Source organism: Lactuca saligna, chromosome 8 (assembly GCF_052625555.1).
Source record: "Lactuca saligna cultivar CGN05327 chromosome 8, ASM5262555v1, whole genome shotgun sequence".
NCBI classification, from domain to species: domain Eukaryota; kingdom Viridiplantae; phylum Streptophyta; class Magnoliopsida; order Asterales; family Asteraceae; genus Lactuca; species Lactuca saligna.
The window spans coordinates 160,560,204-160,580,477 of NC_136424.1; the positions used below are offsets into that span (position 1 = coordinate 160,560,204).

General features: G+C 36.1%; 2 protein-coding genes across 2 annotated transcripts; both read right to left on the minus strand.

Annotated features, from left to right (window-relative positions):
• Positions 1 to 7,097: 7,097 nt before the first annotated feature.
• LOC145009018 (germacrene A synthase short form) lies at positions 7,098 to 9,942 on the minus strand. The gene is made up of 7 exons (XM_078967666.1): positions 9,726 to 9,942; positions 9,372 to 9,642; positions 8,776 to 9,151; positions 8,454 to 8,672; positions 8,013 to 8,151; positions 7,662 to 7,910; positions 7,098 to 7,493 (listed from the first exon to the last, which is right to left on the minus strand). Exons 1-7 carry the CDS (start codon positions 9,855 to 9,857, stop codon positions 7,200 to 7,202), a joined length of 1,680 nt encoding a protein of 559 aa, XP_078823792.1. The 5' UTR covers positions 9,858 to 9,942; the 3' UTR covers positions 7,098 to 7,199.
• Positions 9,943 to 13,874: 3,932 nt separating this feature from the next.
• LOC145010236 (uncharacterized) lies at positions 13,875 to 15,569 on the minus strand. The gene has a single exon (XM_078968801.1). The coding sequence runs from the start codon at positions 15,567 to 15,569 to the stop codon at positions 13,875 to 13,877; it is 1,695 nt and encodes a 564-aa protein (XP_078824927.1).
• Positions 15,570 to 20,274: the final 4,705 nt, after the last annotated feature.

The following is a 20,274-nucleotide window of genomic DNA, read 5'->3' on the forward strand; positions in this document are numbered from 1 at the left end:
ATTACACACCAACTATCTACCCATGTTCTACCCAACATATTAGTAGATAAAAATATACATTTTTATACATAGTTTAAAACCTATATAGCATGCTTTAATCAATACATATTCCACATAACAGATGAGGCACACACACATAGCACGTATTTCACAGAGAATAAATCAGATCTATGAGATAGAAGAGAGTGAATATACATTCACACATATCACAACAAAATATATACACATAGCACGTATTTGATATAAAATATTTCATAATATTGCGTTGGAAGAAAATGACTACACACTCACTTGATCAGAAGATGATCGGGCAGCACTACAACTTGTAGAAGTAGTATTCTTCAGCAGATCTGGAAGATCTTCACAAAAACCGGGCTCCTCGCGGGCAGAGCTTCGGCTCGGGAATAACGCTCTTCGGGATCCTCGGGGCTTCGGATCTTGCTTCGGGGCTCGGGAATATTATCGGGGCTTCAGGGTATAAACGGCACACAAATCGAGGCAAAAACTAGAGAGAAAAGGAAGAAGTTTGTAAAGGAATAAGGCTACCCTCGCATCCCCTTTTATAGGGTCTGATCCTCGGGAGGACGCTGGGCGTACGAGGGTCTTACGCGGGGCGTACTCCTACGAAGGCGTCACTACATGCGTCATCGGCTCCTCTACGTCATCGTATACGAACTCGGAGCACTCGAGTGGTACGCTGCGCGTACTTCGGATGAGTCTGGTGACTCCTCTTCGGATAATACCATGATTTAGAATTAAATTTAAATCTTAAATATTTAATAAACTTCAAAAATTCATATCTCCTTCATACGAATTCCTTTTTCGACGTTCTTTATATCCACGCGTAGGTGAGACTACACTCTATGACTTTCGTTTATACTCCGTCGGCTAATTTTGAATTAATTTTTATTATTTATTTTTAGTAGTCCGGGACAGGAAAACTTCGTTATAAATTCATAACTTCTTCGTCCGACGTCCGTCTCGCCTAACTTTTCATTGTTTCGCTACTAACAACGAGATCTTCGATTCTCATTCGGATTGTTTCGGCTTAAAACCGCTCGATCTCAAGTCGAGTATTCGGGTTGCATACTGCCAAGTCGAAACTTCAGAAAATCGTAACTTCCTCATACGAAGTCTGATTTGGGTGTTCTATATATATTCGGAAACCTCATTTCGGCCACTACAACTTCGTGTATCAATATCGGGCATATCTCACACTTTAATTTTGACGCTTATTTTATTCTTAATTCATTAAATTATATTAATTAAGAAAATAATCACATAATTCACAAATAATACATTCTTATTATTTCAAATTGGGTTACAAAGGTTAACCTATACTATTACATTGCTAAAAATTGCAAGCCCAGAAACACGAGCGTTACAATTCTCCCCACCTTTGGATGATTCCGTCCCCGGAATCACACATCAGCAAACAAAATGCGGATATCGACTCATCATGTCACTCTCCGTCTCCCAGGTGAGATTCGGCCCATTCATGTGTTTCCATCGGACAAGCACTAACTCAACCATCTTTCGTCGCAAATTTTTAGTCTTTCGGTCAACGATTGCCTCTAGTTCTTTAATCAACCTTTTGTTCTCATCGATTCTCAACTTCGAAAGTGGAATTATGTCGGGAACGTCTCCCGTGAAGTTCCTCAAGTAACACACATGAAAAGTGTTATGAATTCCATTCAGTTATTCGGATAGTTCGAGCTTGTAAGCTTGGTTCCCAATTCTCTGAATAACTTTAAATGGTCCAATAAACCTTGGACTTAATTTTCCCCTTTTACCAAATCTTATAAGTCCCTTCCACGGTGAGACTTTAAGAAAAAATGAATCTCCAACTTCAAAAGTCATCGGTGTTCGCTTTTTGTCAGCATAGCTCTTTTGACGATCTTGAGCTGCTGACATTCTTTCCCTAATTATTTTCAACTTTTCAGCAGTTTGATGGACTATCTTTGTTCCCATAAACTGCTTTTCCCCAGCCTCAAGCCAACAAGACGGTGTACGACACTTCTACCCATACAAGGCTTGATAAGGTGCCATCTTAATGCTCGAGTTGAAACTATTATTGTAGGAAAATTCTACCAATGGTAACTGTTCATCCCAGTTACCTTGCAATTCTAAGGTACATGCTCTTAGTATATCTTCAAGTGTTTGTATCGTCCGTTCGCTATGACCATCAGTCTGTGGATGGTAAGTTGTACTTAAACACAAATTGGTACCCAATTCCTCTTGTAGACTTTACCAAAACCTTCAGGTGAAACGGCTATCACGATCCGACACAATCATTAGCGGAACACCGTGAAGTCTCACAATTTCCTTCACGTAAGAATTCGCAAGCTTCTCCATAGACCATTTCTCATTGGCTGCTATGAAATGTGCACTCTTAGTGAATCGATCAACGACCACCCAAATCATGTCGTGACCATTCTTTGTCCTGGGCAGTTTAGTGACAAAATCCATCGTGATGTCCTCCCAATTGCCTATACGCACAGGAAAAGGTTCTAAACTACCGTATGGTTTCTGATGTTGTGCCTTGACTCTCGCACAAGTCACACACTCAGCCACATACTTTGTAACATCAAGCTTCATCGTCGGCCACCAGTAATAGGGTTTCAGTTCCCTATACATTTTAGTGCTACCGGGATGAATCGAGTACATGGTTTTGTGAGCTTCTTCCATCAGAAGATCTCTACTCCTCCTGTCTTAGGTATCCAAATCCGATCTTGGAACACCTTCAGTCCATGACTGTTTACAACGAACACCAACGTTTTGCCCAAACGTTCCTCCTTTTGGTCATTCTTCTCAGAAGCTTTGCTTTGACCTTTCTTTATACTCTCCACAATTGTTGAGAAAACTTCAATTCTCAACGCTCTTGGCCTTCTCTTTTCAAGATTGACTTTCCGACTGAGAGCATCAGCAACAACATTAGCTTTACCGGGGTGGTAAAGTATCTCACAGTCGTAGTCTTTAAGTAATTCTAGCCAGCGTCGTTACCTCATATTCAATTCCTTCTGAATAAATACATATTGGAGACTCTTATGATTAGTGAAAAGTTTGAACTTCGTGCCATAGAGGTAATGCCTCCATATTTTCAGAGCAAAAACTACCGCTACCAACTCCAAATCGTGAGTCGGATAGTTCTTTTCATGCTCTTTTAGCTTTCGAGATGCATACGCGATCACCTTATCTCTTTGGGTCAAAACACAACCCAATCCAACACCAGAAGCATCGCTATAAACATCGAAGTCTTCAACTCCATCAGGTAGAGAAAGCATCGGTGCCTCGCATAGTTTCTTCTTTAGCTTCTCGAATGCTTTTTTATGCTTATCACTCCATGCATAAGTAGCTCCTTTGTGGGTCAAAGTTGTTAATGGACTAGCGATCGATGAAAAGCCTAATATTTAGATCATGAGTCAATATTTGAGGATAGTACAATACTCCACATGAAATATATGTTGGTAAAACCTATCTATAGGGATAGCAAGAAGAAAATCTTTAACATGTGGTTCACGTAAACACTGGAAAACTGCTTTCAGTCGAGCCGTCATGTTGAAATGCACTTCCATATCTTGGAAAATTTTACTAACAAGGGCACTCGCCGGTGTATTCTATGATTTAAGGGGGTGTCCTTAGTAGTAAAACTACTAAGCTCAGTGTCCAGAAGCTTGTTATAAAGAGAATCTAAGGCACGAGAATAATAAGAATCCATACCATATATGTCACTATCCCGTAAGATGTCATCTTTCAATACCCAACATTGGGCCCTTAAGGAAACAAAAACATTTGAGGTAGCCTCTACTGCCGTTTACAAACCCAAGCCACTAAACCTAATGGGTAGGGAAAAAAATTGCCACTGTATGTCACAAAAGAAATGGTCACCAAAAACCACAATGTTATCAATCGCCCCATGCAACCAATTATCAAAACCCAAATCTGCCTCCTCCGTGTGAACGGGTTGGCACGTACTCAACCTAATGAAAACTTAGGAATACCCACACAAGACCAAAGTAGAAAGAGGTCGCTTTGGCAACCAGACATTTGTGTTAGAAGGTGCATCTAACTCATAGCCTTTTCGGCTCTCTTTATGGCTAAGCTGCTAATGGAACTCGTATCTCTACACAGTTTCACCCCTAATTGTGGCCTCCTAATGCCAACCGAAAATAGCCCATAACGCAAACTCCTACCATCACACGAGGGCTAAAAGAGCTCGGTTTCTTGATATTTAACTGGAGGCCCAATTTTCGTCCAATCACCTTAATGATGTCCAATGCTTTAGCCACCTCCTCCAAATCTCCAATAAGTGCGCCATCATCAAGGTACAATGTACGAATGGGTAATGAGAAGTGGTCCCAATGGGTCTCATTGCTAAACCCTAGTAGTGGACCAAATATTTGTGTCTCCTAGATACAACCTTGGTACTTAACCATATAGGAATTAAACAAACAAGGATATAGAAGGGCACCTCAATCTGACCTCCTGAAGTAATGCAGATTTGTCCAAATGGTTAGAGGCATTGGATAAATCCACGATAAGCATTGACCAAGACCCATCATCATGGCTCTCACTCAACACCATCTTGACGCTATGTAATATGGCCTGAGCGTCACAAGACACCCCAACCCCGAACTAATATTCATTGAGATACTTATTCATTTCATTACCAATACCTTTCATAAAAAACTTTGAAACCAAACGTCTCTATATAGTGTCTACTGCAATAGGTTGTTTCCTTTGTCAGGTTTTAAGAGCGGTGTAAGAGGAGCAGAGCAACAAATTCTGCCAAACTCAAAGTGCATCTTCCCCCTAGCCATAGATTAACCACAAATGTAACGGCACGTAGAAGGTCTTTAGCTATAAATGGACATTCTTTACAGGGAGCATCCAAAATGTGTTGAGATCTCAATCTGTCTCTCCCACACGAGGTTCCTTTATGTAATGATTTAATGCCCCCAATGACATTGTTAATATCCACTACAAAGGGAGGTTCTGAAAATGTGGAACTCGACATGGATGGTGGTTTCTTGAGACAAACGTATATGAGATTGCTTTTTATTTTTTTGCTCCGGTTTCATAATCTATGTTGTTTCCATGGATGTAATGCTACCTTTGTCCTTCAAAATCCCATACCTTGTTTGATTTCCATTATATTAGACTTCTGGCTTTTATGATTTTAGGACTGAAGACGTCAACAATTCTAACGAGGATGCAAAACTAAAGATGTCTCCGTGCAATTCGAGGTGTCTTTGTGAAATTGGATGCGCATATGTGTGGAGATGACGACAATGGAGAAAGAGATAATATTAATAAAAGGCAGAGATTAGCATCTCAATAACTTATTTCACGCGGTAGCATCTCTCCTAAAAAATTATTAGTCTTTGTACTTAGACTGTATGGTATGCGTACCACAAAATAGGTTGTAGTCCAGGTAGCCAAGATCATGGTTAGTGAACGCTAGGGTGAGCATCGGAACCGGATACCCGCTTTTGGAACCGGAACCGCCTCGGAACTGCCGGTTTTGGAACGGGAACCGCCTGAAGCGGTTCCGTTTCCGCTTCACGTTTTTTTAGAACCGCTACCCGCTGGGTACCCGCCGAAAGCGGCTTATATATATATATATATATATATATATATATATATATATATATATATATATATATATATATATATATATGTGTGTGTGTGTGTGTGTGTGTGTGTGTGTGTGTGTGTGTGTGTGTGTGTGTGTGTGTGTGTGTGTGTGTGTGTGTTACTTAGACCGGTTTAAGATATATTCGTCCGATTTTGTCCGTCTTTGGTCCAAATTGATTTCATTTGGATCGAACTAAATTGCGGGTTTGTCGAAAAATGTTAACAAAATTAATGCGAACGGGTTACCCACTCCCGGAACCGAAACCACCAGTTCTGGAACTGGTTCCAAATATTTAAGAACTCCCTAGAGCAGTTCCGGTTCCGGTTTTAACTTTCTAGGAACCGCCGGTTCCGATTTCGGTTCCGGTTCTTGTCAAATGAGGCGGGTACCCGCCTATGCTCATCTCTAGTGCACACCACCCCGGACATTAGTGGTTGTTTATGGTCGTTGTGATTTGTGGTAGGGAGAACGGATGAGCACGCCCAATCAAATTCATTCTTCTCTCTTCTTCTCTATATCTCTCTCTACAATAATATATATATATATATATATATATATATATATATATATATATATTTCGAATAAAACAATAAGAGGGATATAGTGGTGGATATACCAACCTTTTAGTAGTGGTTAGTGGTGATGATGTGACACCCACCATTATAATTGTTAGTGATGGGTATAACGGATGAACTTCTGTAAAACTGAATAAAGTTTGGTAAAGTTAATAAAATAAAAAACCGAAAAATATTAGTTCAATCGTAGCCATCAGATTTTCTTATGTAAAAACCAAAAGTTATTCTAAATTTCACACACTACATGCCTCTCATTTGAAGAAGGCTCCCCACTTTTACATGAGAAGACTAATCCTTTTAGTTTTATGCTAAGACATCGAAATTGTATATATTTTTCTGTGTAATTTTATCTATAACCTCAAGACTATAGTGATTCTCACATATGTATAGGGTGTTTGGGATTATTTTTGAAATAAATTTTTGGGTTATAACTTTTCTAAAAAGTCAAAAATACCAAACATGTTTGGGTAATACAAAAATTCTTTTTAAACTAAGTTTTTGTAAAGAAAAAAAAAAGGTTATCAAAAATCACAAAAGTATGATTTTTTGTGAATTCTAGCATTTTAAAATCTAAATGACACTCAAAAAGTCAAAAAATAGAACCCAAATACTTTTTAAAAATAACTGTTAGCTTTTGTTTCCTCGAAACCTAAAGTTTACAAAAACTTTTGCAAAAAACTTTTAGCTTAGTTTATTGCAAAAATAAAAAAGTAAAGCTAATTTTTTTTCCAAATAATTGACATAAATTGCTATACCCGTCCACAATATATTCATTATTCATCATTGGGAAAATTATAATAAACATGTGAAACAACAAAACTATGAAACGACAATTATAATAATTAAGTAAATAATTAAGCTAAAAAACTATCAACAAAATGACATAAATTGATATATCCGACCACAATATATTTATTATTCATCATTGGGAAAATTGTAATGAACATATGAAACAACAAAAATATGAAACAACAATTATTAATTTATTACATAGGTGACGAACCAACAAACAAAAGGGTAATATACTCTTTCATGGTCTTTCCCGGAAAAGTAAACCCATCGTCGTACCTGTATACCACATCTATCATTCTTGCAAGATTAAGAATTGGGGCAAGCAAATCCATAGAGACTTCTCTTGGCTTAAGGCATCCCTCGTTTATATCCTTCCATGCATTTTCAATCATTTTATTCAGCTCATCAATAGCTTCCTTTTCTGACACCCCATAGGTCTTGATATATGAGTCAACACCAGTGGCTGATTGGCCCCTTTCTCGCTCAAACTTCAGTTATAGAAAATATTATTTGTTAGCTAGCATTCATAATTTCTAAACCACATAAACAATTTATGTTCTTATGATGCAAGTAATTCATTGTTGAACCTCATGGAGTTTGAATATATAAGAACCAAACTCGTTGCGTATTCTTTTATGATATATGGGGAATTTTACCTGGTAAGTCATAACATCATCTTGGAGTCTTGAAATTAACTCTGAAGCTTGCAAAGTCTTTGGATGACTCTCATACCAAGCCAACGCATCTTCACTAACCATTTCACCCATACCCACTAAGGCAGATTTCGAAATAACATTGTAGGCAGATGTAACTAACCCGTTCTTCATATACTCTGGAAATGATGCAACATAACCACTGTTCGTCCACTCGGCCTCTTCAAGGTAGCCTCTAGCAATGTCTTGGAACTGGATTCCATGACAAAAATACAAAAAGAAAAATCAATACTTAGACACTATAAAGCTGATCACATGTGCATTGAACACAATGTATATATAATGAGATCATACCGCTTCTTTTGAAGCAATAACGCTTTTTGCTCTTCCTTCTTTAGCTAGTTGTTTCTCAAGTTCCGCATACTCGTCTAGGAGAATTTTGTAGAATGGTCGAATGTATTCCGGAATTTGCTCAATAGCACTAATGTCCCACCTGAAAGTAAATATTGTGTTAGTACTATTAAATGATTATTAAGGATTAATAATCGATTTTTTTAGTAATATATGGATGGATTAATTTAAAAACCGAACTAATCAAATTCCAACGTGTTTTTGTCTTATACATCTTAAGGATCATCCTTTTAAATAATATTTTCATTCGATTATGGAAGCATTAATCAATTTAAAACTTGTTTTTAGCAAATATATATGCCATAATTAGCTTAACCCTTTTAGAAAAACATTTTAATTGGAATATCAACAAAAAATGCACGAGGAAGTTTATATATTTGTTACCTATTTATGGCATCAGTTAAAAGTCGAATTTCTTCAATGGTAGCATAAGCGTCATATGTGTCATCTAACACCACAAGAAACAATGTAATTTTTGTGGCGATGATTCGCGCCAAGGAGTAACGAGGCTCAAAGTACAATCCCAAAATCCATAAGTAAATCTCTGGTACTCTATCCCTTATATAAGGAGTAGTTTCCTGGAACCTCATATCCTTCCACCACCTGAAACCAAATATAAAAAAGTTAGGTTAAATGTATCTCTTGGATTTTGGATTGGTGATAAATTGAATGTTTTTATTTATTTATTGGAAGATCGATAACTCACTTTGAGACAATGCGAAGTTCTTCCTTTTGTTGTAGCTGCAAGTAGTTGAAATGCAGCTTTGCAAGCTTTACTAGCGACTCATGTGTGGAACATTCTTCATCATAGTTGGAGAAATAAAACCTTGCCTCAACCATTGGCATCCCTTGATGGAATGGTCTCTTCAATGATTGTAACACCTGCTGTGCAAGTTTTCCTTCAAGAGTGTTTACTACACTCTTGAGGTGAGTTACAGTGAATGCTGAGGCTTCATCTAGAATCGATTCACCTCGTAATCTCAATTGCGCACATTCATATAGACCTAGCATACCCTTCACATCGTTGGTAATAGATTCCTTGAATGTACCCGAGCTGCTGTCCTTGAATTTGTTAAACACATCTGCACAATCACAAAATTAAAATACTTATTTCTTGTAAAATAACTTAAATAAAACCAATAAGTGTTCACGAGGTGAAAAGATTGTAAAAATATAATATTATTAGATCTTTCGTCAATGTTTTATCGTTTGTCACGATTCCTGATCAAAATGAGTAATAAATTTTGAGTAGTGCTTTAGCGTTTTTGACCTTTGAAAGGGGAAGGACTGAAGGAGGCTTACCACAAGGCAGTTTGTGACCAAGGTGTCGGAAAACTTGAAAGTTAATAGAAGTTGTGTATAGATCAACTTCATCATAATCTTGCAATTTAAACGCTTTGAAAATATTGTCAAGCTGTGATTCAATCTCTTGCAAGAAAAGATATGTCAAACCAAGTCGATGTACAGAATAAATCAAACTTAGTTTCTTATTCGAATCCATTGTTGGATCTACGATCAATCTTCTCACTTCTTCTTTGGGCTCCTCCATGGCTTTTGCATATCCTTCCAATTCCTAGAAAGGAAAACAATGTATTGTCTTAGAAACATACAGAAACAACTGGTTTTCAGTGTGTACTTAATGGGAAGCTGTCTTACCGTATTGTCAAGAGAGAATGACAAGAAACGATCACCCCATACAGAAGGAGGGAAATTGGCCAAAGGACGCGCAGGCTCTGTGGTGGTTTTGGTGTTTGCTTGAAGGGTACCATTGGCTTCAACTGCTGCCATTTCTTGAAGTTGAAAGGGTATAGTAAAGCTCGATGAGTTGAATGGTGAATAACTTGAGGTGTTGTGTGGATCATCACGTTAAGGGTATTTATATACTCTATGACCTCGTCCCAAGTTTGTGGCTTTTCTATGTGTGTGTAATTGGACTTATGCTATGAAGGTCAGCATCGCACCACAGTTTGGTGGTAATATATTAGTTTTAGAAAAAGTACCACATGGTCCCAATTTAACATTTTTAAATGGTTGAGTGCAAAAAAGCCAAGTATGGCTAGCATCCTTTTGTTTTAATATGGAAATGACCAAGTTTGATTTCCCTAAGTGAAGGTTATTTAAATGCTCGTTTTACTAAGTGCTAAACGTGTATAGTTATGACTAATTAAAAAGTAAAAAACAACAGTAAGTTCAAGATCCAATTTGACTTCTTGTGTATTTTATATATAAATTAAAAGTAGTGTTTCGTTAAGAATACAGTTAAACTAGCTTGTAACAAACATGTATTAATAGAAGAATAACTTTGTGTTTTTATGATATTTTCAATGTACTATAAATATTATCCTTAATATAAAAAATTTATTATGTTTATAGATATTAACAAATTTTTACAAGAAAAACCGGTTGTAAGTTACATTTCGTAAATCTTTTTATTGTTTTACTGGTGAGGGGGGCGATCTCCATAGTTATCACTTCTCACTTATCGTCGATATTTATTTTCAATTTGATAGATAGTAATCCATATCTATTAGCGAGCGTGGGTCTGAAGAATGTCCGCGTCCAAACATGTTATCTTTCGCCTTCTTGGACAAATTTCAAAATATTCACTACAAGAAGATTGAGCAACAGCGGCGACACGCGTCGCCGCTAAAGGTTAGGCCTGTCGCCGCTAATACCTTTAGCGGCGACGTGTTGCTGCAAATACGTCGCCGGTATAGATTCGTCGCTAATACGCTCATTGGCGCCGCGAATACTTGGTGTCGCCGCTAATACTCCTGTCGTCGCTAATGCTGCTCGTCGCCGCTAATATGTTGTCGCTGCTAATAAGACGCCGTCGCCACTATTCCCGTCGCTGCTAATGCTCTTTTGATTTATTTTTATTTTTGTTTATTTATTTCACATTAAATTTATAATCAATCCAAATCCAAATATTAATCTGATAATTTTATATAGAAATATTAATACATAAAATCAATCCAAAATATTAATACATAAAATCAATCCAAAATATTAATCCATATATATACCACATTTAGTATTGTTTCGAATTACAAAACGTTTCATTAAATCCTAAAATAACTAGTCGTCCTCATCATCATCTTCATTATTTTGTGGCGGCAATGAGCGAAACCACTCTTCCAATGCTGCAGAATAAGCCGGGTCCTGTAGTATTGTTTGCAGCATTTGCAACTATAAAAAAAACAAAATATATTAACAATATATCAGAATAACATTATAATTAATTATACCAATCCATTATAGCATTTACTAACAATTACCTGTGATTGTGGTTGTTCTTGTGTCATTGGTTGTTGCTGATCGTACATAGACACAACGGTAGGGGGTTTACGCCCAATACCTCTGATATGTCCGCGTCGAACACCCAATATTCTTTCAAAACAATCTTTTATATCAGTTGGTGCTAGACCGCTTGCCTCAGAAGTAGCTTGGGTTCGTTGGTTTATCTCTTCGAGTAAAGCATTCTGTATTTTTTAAAAACAATAAAAATCATAAAAATTAGATTACTAAATACCTTTGACAATATAAACACTTGTATGAAAAATACAAATTAACCACTTACGTATTGTTGCTCGACTGCAGGACTATAAAATACCCCTTGGCGATTGGAATTAGCTTTATGAAAAGCTTCGATTCGACTGATATCCTATTTAACATTAAAATTTAGATTAGTTATACTTTAAATAAATATTTAAATATATCATAACTTACCTCTTTAAAACATGCATTGCTATATGAGCTCGACCCCCCTCTATTTACAACTACTTGTTTTGCACGACATTCCTTGTTTGACGCCGAACGCCTTAAAAATTCTGGCGTTTGAAAATGTCCGACTGCCTTCGCCCAATTTTCATGTGACATTCCGTTAGGGGGGTTGTTTAATGCAGCTTGGATATCTTCAGGCCCCCCGATTTCCTTAAAATAAGCATGAGCTTTACTTTTTCGACCTCTGTAAACTTTTGCAAGACTTGAATCAATGCTCCGCAACAATTGAGCACGCTCCAGATCCATGTTAACCTTATCAAAATCAAATTTATTCTGCAAAACACAAAAAGTTTAGTTAATTAAATAACAATCACAACTAAAATTAAAATTGTATCCAAGTTACCTTTAGATGAACAACTGCTGCGTTCCTTAAAGCGGGGGAAACATTGTCCCAACCAGATACGTTGAAAGGGACATTGTTCCACAAGTACCTCCCAATTTCATGGGTGAACCAATTACCACGCTTCCCGACAGGGGAATATGTGATCTCCCTGTCGAAATCCAAATCTATGGGCTTTCCCTTATTTGCCCTTATCAACTTTCCCAACTCAATATTTTTTGACATGCCTCTCCTTTTTTTAGGAAGCTCGGCTGCAAAAATACAATTAAACCTATTAGTCATGATAACTTATTATAAAATAATAAAAATAGTTAATAAATATATCAGAATAAAACTCACCATCTTGTTCGTGCTGACCACGACCAAAGCCTCCTGGAGGTGGTGGATCCCTCCATCACCTCCGTGTCCAAGCCCCATAACATCGGCCATCATGACCAAGAGTATTGCCCAAGTAAACCTCATCTGCAATATGAATAAAAGTTAGTTACCCTGCGAAATTGTAAGATATACAATATAGACAAACAACATAAATAAGACTTAAACAAACAATATGAATTAAAGTTACATTTCAAATAAAGTTTCTATTACCAAAAAAAATTGATTTTTTAATCAGAATCTTGATCATATAATTCAATGTCTTCTTCATCCGTATCATAATCAGAATCGCCATCATCATAATCAGTCTCTTGATCGGAAACATTATCGATTCTACGCGTTGGCGGAGGTACTTCATTCTCGTCTTCATCATCATAATCAGCATTGTTTTGAGCTACATCAACACTGTTTTGAAAGTATTGTGAGAAGTCAATAAAAAGTCTAGCTCCAGATGAAGAGTTGTTTTGAACTATGTCAACATTTTCGGCCTCCACATTGTCGACATCTTGGACAGAGTCACTGTAATCATTTTGGACACGAGGATTGTCGGATGGTAGATCCCAAATATTTCGATGATTAACATGCTCAACGATACAACGAGGGTTGTTGTTTTGGTTTCTTCGATAATTAACAGGCTGGCGGATGTAGAACACTTGTTTGGCTTGCGAAGCATATATGAGTTGATCATCTTGGTACGCTTCTTTTTCTGTGTCCATACTTATGAAATTATCATCAGGAATATCTCCTGTATCAAACCACTTGCACCGAAATATTACAGTCGAATAATCATATGGATATTGCAACTCCATAATCTCTTCTAACTGGCCATAATATTTCTCTCCATTCTCACCAACCGCTAGAACCCCAGAGTTTTGCGTTTTGCGTTGTGCATCACGACTAAGTACCATAAACCTAACACCATTGACTATGCACGCAGTGTAAGTATAAACATCCATTTGTGAACCCATTGAAAGGGCTGACAACTCTTTGTGGAATTCAGGAGAGTTTTCTTTTTCCAGCTGATAAACCTATTAAACATATGTTGATGTGTTATGTATTCTTGATTCATTAAATTTACGAAAGATATTTGTTTGTTAATTATGATTACCTTTTCAAGAAACCAGCTGGGAAATTCGGTCTTTTCGTCACTTTCAGGATGTTCAGATTTGAATTTTCTATATTGATGAAATATATATATATATATATATATATATATATATATATATATATATATATATATATATATTAAATTTATGAATGGAAAAAAGTAACAATAAATAATGAAAGCTAATTAAAAGTAAGAACACTTACTCGATGTATTGTCTGACTTCTTGACAACTATTCAATATAAACCATTCAATATTACGTTTCTCTATTATATCAAGATGTTTGATTTGCGTTGCACTCGTCGGTCGACACTTGGACTCAAACATCCAAAACTTTGTTTTTTCAATGACAACGTCTTCGTTTCTTTCAAGGCGATTGACATCTCGAAGGTACATCGCACAAAATGTCAAAGCTTCTTCAGCAACATAACCTTCAGCTATACAACCTTCCGGCCTCGCCTTATTTCTGACATAGTTTTTTAGTTTTTTCATATACCTTTCAAACGGATACATCCATCTCATACATACCGGGCCTCCAGCAATCGCTTCATCTGGTAAATGCAAAACTAAATGAATCATAATGTCGAAAAACGCTGGCGGATAAATCAACTCTAACTTGCACAAGATTCTAATAACGTCTTCTTTTGATTTCCTCATATCCTCCACCTTTAGTGTTCTGGAGCAAATTTGCTTGAAAAACATACAAAGATCTACAATTGGTGTAGAAGTTTCTTTATCCAATAGCGCTCTAACTCCAATCGGTATCAAACGTTGCATAAGAATGTGATAGTCATGAGATTTCAACCCAATAATGTTAGTATCATTATCTACCACTTTCTTACTAATGTTAGATCCAAACCCATCAGGAAATTTAACATCTCTTATAAATTGACAAAAGATTTTGCGGTCAGCTTTCTTGAATGAGTAGCTTGCATGCGGTCTAGTGAACTTGTTACCCTTTTTTTGCAACCATTGATTACGCCGGATATTCAGATTTTTCAAGTCCTCACGAGCATTTGATGTGTCTTTACTCTTATCATTCATCATAGAAGTACCCAAAAGACTCTCACCCACATTTTTCTCGACATGCATCAAATCTATGTTGTGTTTCAGCTGTAGAGAAGACCAATATTCGAGCTCGAAAAATATGCTACGTTTCGACCAGTTCAACTCGAATCCTTGCCGATCCATGTTTTCTTTGAGAGTGTTAGGATGTTTACCCGGTTTACGAAGTATTAGACGACCTAGTTGATCTTGTATGTCTTTATTAGTAAAGTGTCTCGGAGCGGGTCTTGTCTCTGGTTGCCCATTAAATTTCAAATTCATCCTTAATGGATCATCAGCATCTAAGAACCGACGATGACCGATATAAACGACTTTATTTACTGCACGGTACGAAGGAGTGTCTTCATTGCAAGTCGGGCATGCTCTATACCCTTGTCCGCTCCAGCCCGATAAACTACTACGAGCTGGAAAGTCGTTTATTGTCCATAACAACATAGCTTTCATCGTGAAGAATGTGTTTGTCGTTGCGTCTTTAATGCGTATGCCTGATTGCCATAAAAACTTAAGCTCTTCCACTAACGGCCTAATGAAAACATCTATGTCCTTTCCAGGCACTTTAGGGCCGGGAATCAACAAGGCCAACATGAATGATGACTCTTTCATACAAAGCCATGGTGGCAGATTGTAAGTGGTGAGTACAACCGGCCACGTACTATGCGGATTACACATGTTACCAAATGGATTAAAGCCATCAGCTGCCAGCCCTAATCGTACGTTGCGAGGTTCACTAGAGAAGTCAGGGAAATCTTCATCAAATTTTTGCCAAGACTCTCCATCAACGGGATGACGCATCACACCATCTTCTGATCTCCCAATACTATGCCATATCATATTTTTGGAAGTGTATCGTGAACAATACAAACGGCGTAGTCTAGGGGCCACTGGAAAGTACCGTAACACCTTATGAGCCACTTTCTTGCCCTTGGTGTTTTTATCAATCTACCGACTCTCTTTACAAACGGGACAAACTTGCAATGACTTGTGTTCCTTCCAGAAGAGAAAACAATCATTTTTGCACACATGAATTGACTCGTACCCCAAACCTAACTTCTTCAGTTTCTTTTTTGCTAAATAATATGAACGGGGAACCTTGTTGCCCGGTGGAAATGCCGAATGCAACAACTCAAGGAGTTGATCAAATGAACTATCAGTCCATTTGTTGTTGACCTTCATATGCATCAGCTTTGCTAAAAAATCAAGGAATGAAAACAAACAACCAGGATATAACTTGGTTTCGACTGCCTCTAACAACTCTTCAAAATCATCATCGACACCACTACCCCCTGTATTCGAGGTTCCTTCATCGAGGTTTATGTCATTTTCTCTCGACTCCCACATAACATCGTCAATAACATCAGCCATCTCGTTGCTTGGCGATACAACATCTACAACTGGAGGGATTAAAGGTTCACCGTGATATATCCATGTTTTGTATGATTGACTGAAACCATATATACGAACATGACGTCTCATTGCTTTCGGATTCATGAAGTAACGATTATCACATTTCTCACACGGACATCTGGTTTCACCTTTACAATCTAGATGTAACATGGATCTCTCGACAAAAGTGTCGAGCCCTAGCTGGAACTCGGGAGATTGACGATGTGGATTAGTAGTCCAGCTTTTATCAATAGACATGATGCAACTGAAACATAATTTACTGTTTAAGGTTTACTTTATAGGAAACAAAAATCAAGTAGAGTATTCATAAAGTTGACGATTCAAAAAGTATTCTAACACGGGATAACCTAATTAAAGCTAAATTTAAAGTTTTAAAGACCTACGTTAAGTCACTAAAAGTATGTTGCTATTAAGTTGGTTTTATAAGTGATTTAATTTGATTTTATAAAGGTAACTTAATTTGATTCTAAAATTAAATTAACTAGATTTTATAATTAATTTAATATTTTCTTTTTTGTTATTAGTTTAATTTATTTATTAAACTAATTTTATTTTATTTTAATATTAACATTAACTTGATTTTAAAACTACTTTAAGTTGATTTTACAATTAATTTATTATTTTTTAATGTTTTTTTTAAATTAATTTAATTTTATTCTATTTAAATTAAAATTACAAGAAGTACGTTGCTATTAAGTTAGTTTTCTAATTAATATAATTTGATTTTACAAATGTAACTTAATTTGATTCTAAAAGTAAATTAATTAGATTTTATAATTAATTTAATATTTTCTTTTTTGTTATTAGTTTAATTTATTTATTAAACTAATTTTATTTTATTTTAATATTAACATTAACTTGATTTTAAAACTACTTTAAGTTGATTTTACAATTAATTTATTATTTTTTAATGTTTTTTTAAAATTAATTTAATTTTATTCTATTTAAATTAAAATTACAAGAAGTACGTTGCTATTAAGTTAGTTTTATAATTAATATAATTTGATTTTACAAATGTAACTTAATTTGATTCTAAAAGTAAATTAATTAGATTTTATAATTAATTTAATATTTTCTTTTTTGTTATTAGTTTAATTTATTTATTAAACTAATTTTATTTTATTTTAATATTAACATTAACTTGATTTTAAAACTACTTTAAGTTGATTTTACAATTAATTTATTATTTTTTAATGTTTTTTTTAAATTAATTTAATTTTATTCTATTTAAATTAAAATCACAAGAAGTACGTTGCTATTAAGTTAGTTTTATAATTAATATAATTAAAGCTAAAGTTGTAATGACCAACATTAAGTCACTAAAAGTATGTTCCTATTAAGTTGGCCAAACATTAAGTCACTAATAAATTAAACACTTTGAAACCATATACAATACATTACTAGAAGTAAGTTGCTATTAATAACCTAATTAAGCCAAATGTATACATCCAATTTGCATATTTCAATTTCATCCAATTTCATACAATTAAGTCAAATGTATATATCCAATTTCATACAATTTGCATATTCCAATTTAATCCAATTTGCATATTCCAATTTCATACACTTAAGTCAAATGTATACATCTAATTTGCCATATCATATTTTTATCCAATTTCATACAAATATAAACATCTAACTTTCATTTTAAGGCAATGTGGTATAAACATAAATTTCAATCCAACAAATGTATATATTCATGTCATTTTTTTATACATCAATCTAATCTAAACATAAATATCAAAATATACACAAAATGCATAATTAAATTCCTACAAATCTGAAAAAAAAAAAACACACACAAACCAACAAAATATATACAATCAAACAAAATTATCCAATAAAATGCATAATTAACCACTTCATATCTCAAAATACAAACATAATCACTCAATATAATTGAAAAATGCTCACATTTTATCATCTTAAGTAACACAAAAACAGAAAAATCATAGAAAAAGATGAGAAATTCGACCTTGGGGAAGGAGGGGCAATTTCGGAATTTGCAAAAATATCACCGGTTTATGGCTGTCTTGGGGGAATGAGGGGCAAGCACGGGTCCAAGAAGCAATTCCAACTCCACAAACTTGTTAAAAAAGCGTGATATTGAAGAAAGAAGAAGAGGAGAACGAGAGAAGTGGAAGTAGAGAAGAAAATGGCAGAAAGGGAACCTGTGAAGGGGGTAATCTGCGTTAGGTATTAGCGGCGACGGGTATTAGCGGCGACGTTAGGGCAACAGCGGCGACATAAGGGCATTAGCGGCGACATGTGGAGGGAAAAAATAAGGCGCGTCTCCGCTTTGCTCTACAGCCGTTAGATCAAAGTGAAATCGGACGGATGGGGTCAAAACGACGCGGATCGCTAAATGAACGCATTAGCGGCGACGCCTATAGCAGCGACGCATAGCAATAGCGGCGACACGTAAATGCGTCATTTACGTGTCGCCGCTATTGCTATGCGTCGCCGCTATAGGCGTCGCCGCTAATGCGTTTATTTCTTGTAGTGATTATTGAGGCAACTATTTTCGAGCATGTTAAACATTGATGAAAAGCATTACATCATCAATCTTAGCAACAACACTTTATATATTACTCTCGTCCATAAGGTTAAGAAGCCCCTCACCCTCGGTCCACAAAAGCTACAGTCTTAATAATCCTACCAGTTGAGTGAGCAAGATTATTTCGAAAGCACTTAAAACAAGGCTTAAATATATCGTTAGATCTTTTATCGGAAATGAGCAAACATAGTTTTTGAAAGGTAGTCATATATTGGATGGTCTTCTAATTGTCTAATAAAATTATTACTTGGAAAAAAGGCTATTATCTTGGAGAATGACTTTAAAAAGACATTTGATATCATTAATTAGAACTTCTTGGATGACATGACACCAGAAATAGGATTTTTGGACATTTGAAGGAAATGGATCAAATCTTTTATCTTTTCGACCATGGTTTCGGTATTCTTATGGATGAGAGTTTGGTTAAAGGATTTTAGTGGGGTCTTAGGCTTCCTAATAATGGCTCGGAGATCTCATAACGCGGATGGCATTATGTTTCTCTATGAGTGTACCATTTATAATATAGTCAATCTCATGTGTATTGGTGCTTCCATCTTATTTTTGGTGTCAAGGTTAATTTTTGTAAAATATAACATCAATTTTCAGGTATTATTCTTTTCAAGTTTATTTCTCTTAAGTATTGTAGGTTTGGAATTTTGACTGATCGTGGTGTGGTAGTGGATATTCACACCGGGCCAGCCACGTCATTTTAGTAGTGGCACGTTTAGGTGTTGGTCGTGACATTCTAGTGTAACATCTGATTTTCAGCTATTTTTCATTATTGGTCATTTGTGTCGAAATCCTTGCATTTCAGCCCATACGTTAGGTGCACGTGAGGTACGCGTAACATACATGGTCAAGCCTTGGAAACGCGGGACTCACCCTAGTACGTTGGGCGTACATGTGGTACGCACGGGCGTACTAGCTGTAACGACCAAAAATTTCAACATAATTTAAACTTTTCAAAACAATTCATTTTAATAACATTATTACAAAAAAGTTTTCAATACATTATTTATCAGAGTATTCCCAGGTCCATTTCATAAAACATAAACGCGAGGAACGGTACGATCACGCCTTTGCCTTGCCACAGTCTCCTGAGGAACCTGAAAAAAAAACGTTAAACCACAACTGTAAGACCGAAAGCTTAGTGAGATACCCCTAAAATACCAACCACATATACGCCCTTCCAGGCTGTAAGCCCGAAAGCTTAGTGAGATACCCCTAAAATACCAACCACATATACGCCCTTCCAGGCCACGGCCTTCCGGTCCAAAACATATTGCCTTCCGGCTCATAACATATTGCCTTCCGGCCCATAACATATTGCCTTCCGGCCCATAACATAACATAACATAGAACAGCCATGCAAATCGGGTCAAACTCCAGTCCAAACAACCCTGTGTACATAACATTCAATCATATAACAGTTCACAGTCAACAAATCGATCAAACAGATCACATAACATATCATCACCCTAACCAGGATACCGACCTAACCGATCACGAGCATAACATCACCCTACATCTAACCCAAAATACTACTTACGCACATACGCCTTTCCAGGCCATGAC

Coding starts and splice junctions, on each gene's coding strand:
- LOC145009018 (XM_078967666.1), bottom strand. CDS start 9,857: ATGGCAGCAGTTGAAGCCAATGGTACCCTTCAAGCAAACACCAAAACC. Junction 9,152..9,371: donor TGGTCACAAACTGCCTTGTG/GTAAGCCTCCTT, acceptor GTGATTGTGCAG/ATGTGTTTAACAAATTCAAG. Junction 7,911..8,012: donor TTATTGCTTCAAAAGAAGCG/GTATGATCTCAT, acceptor CATGGAATCCAG/TTCCAAGACATTGCTAGAGG.
- LOC145010236 (XM_078968801.1), bottom strand. CDS start 15,569: ATGATATGGCATAGTATTGGGAGATCAGAAGATGGTGTGATGCGTCAT.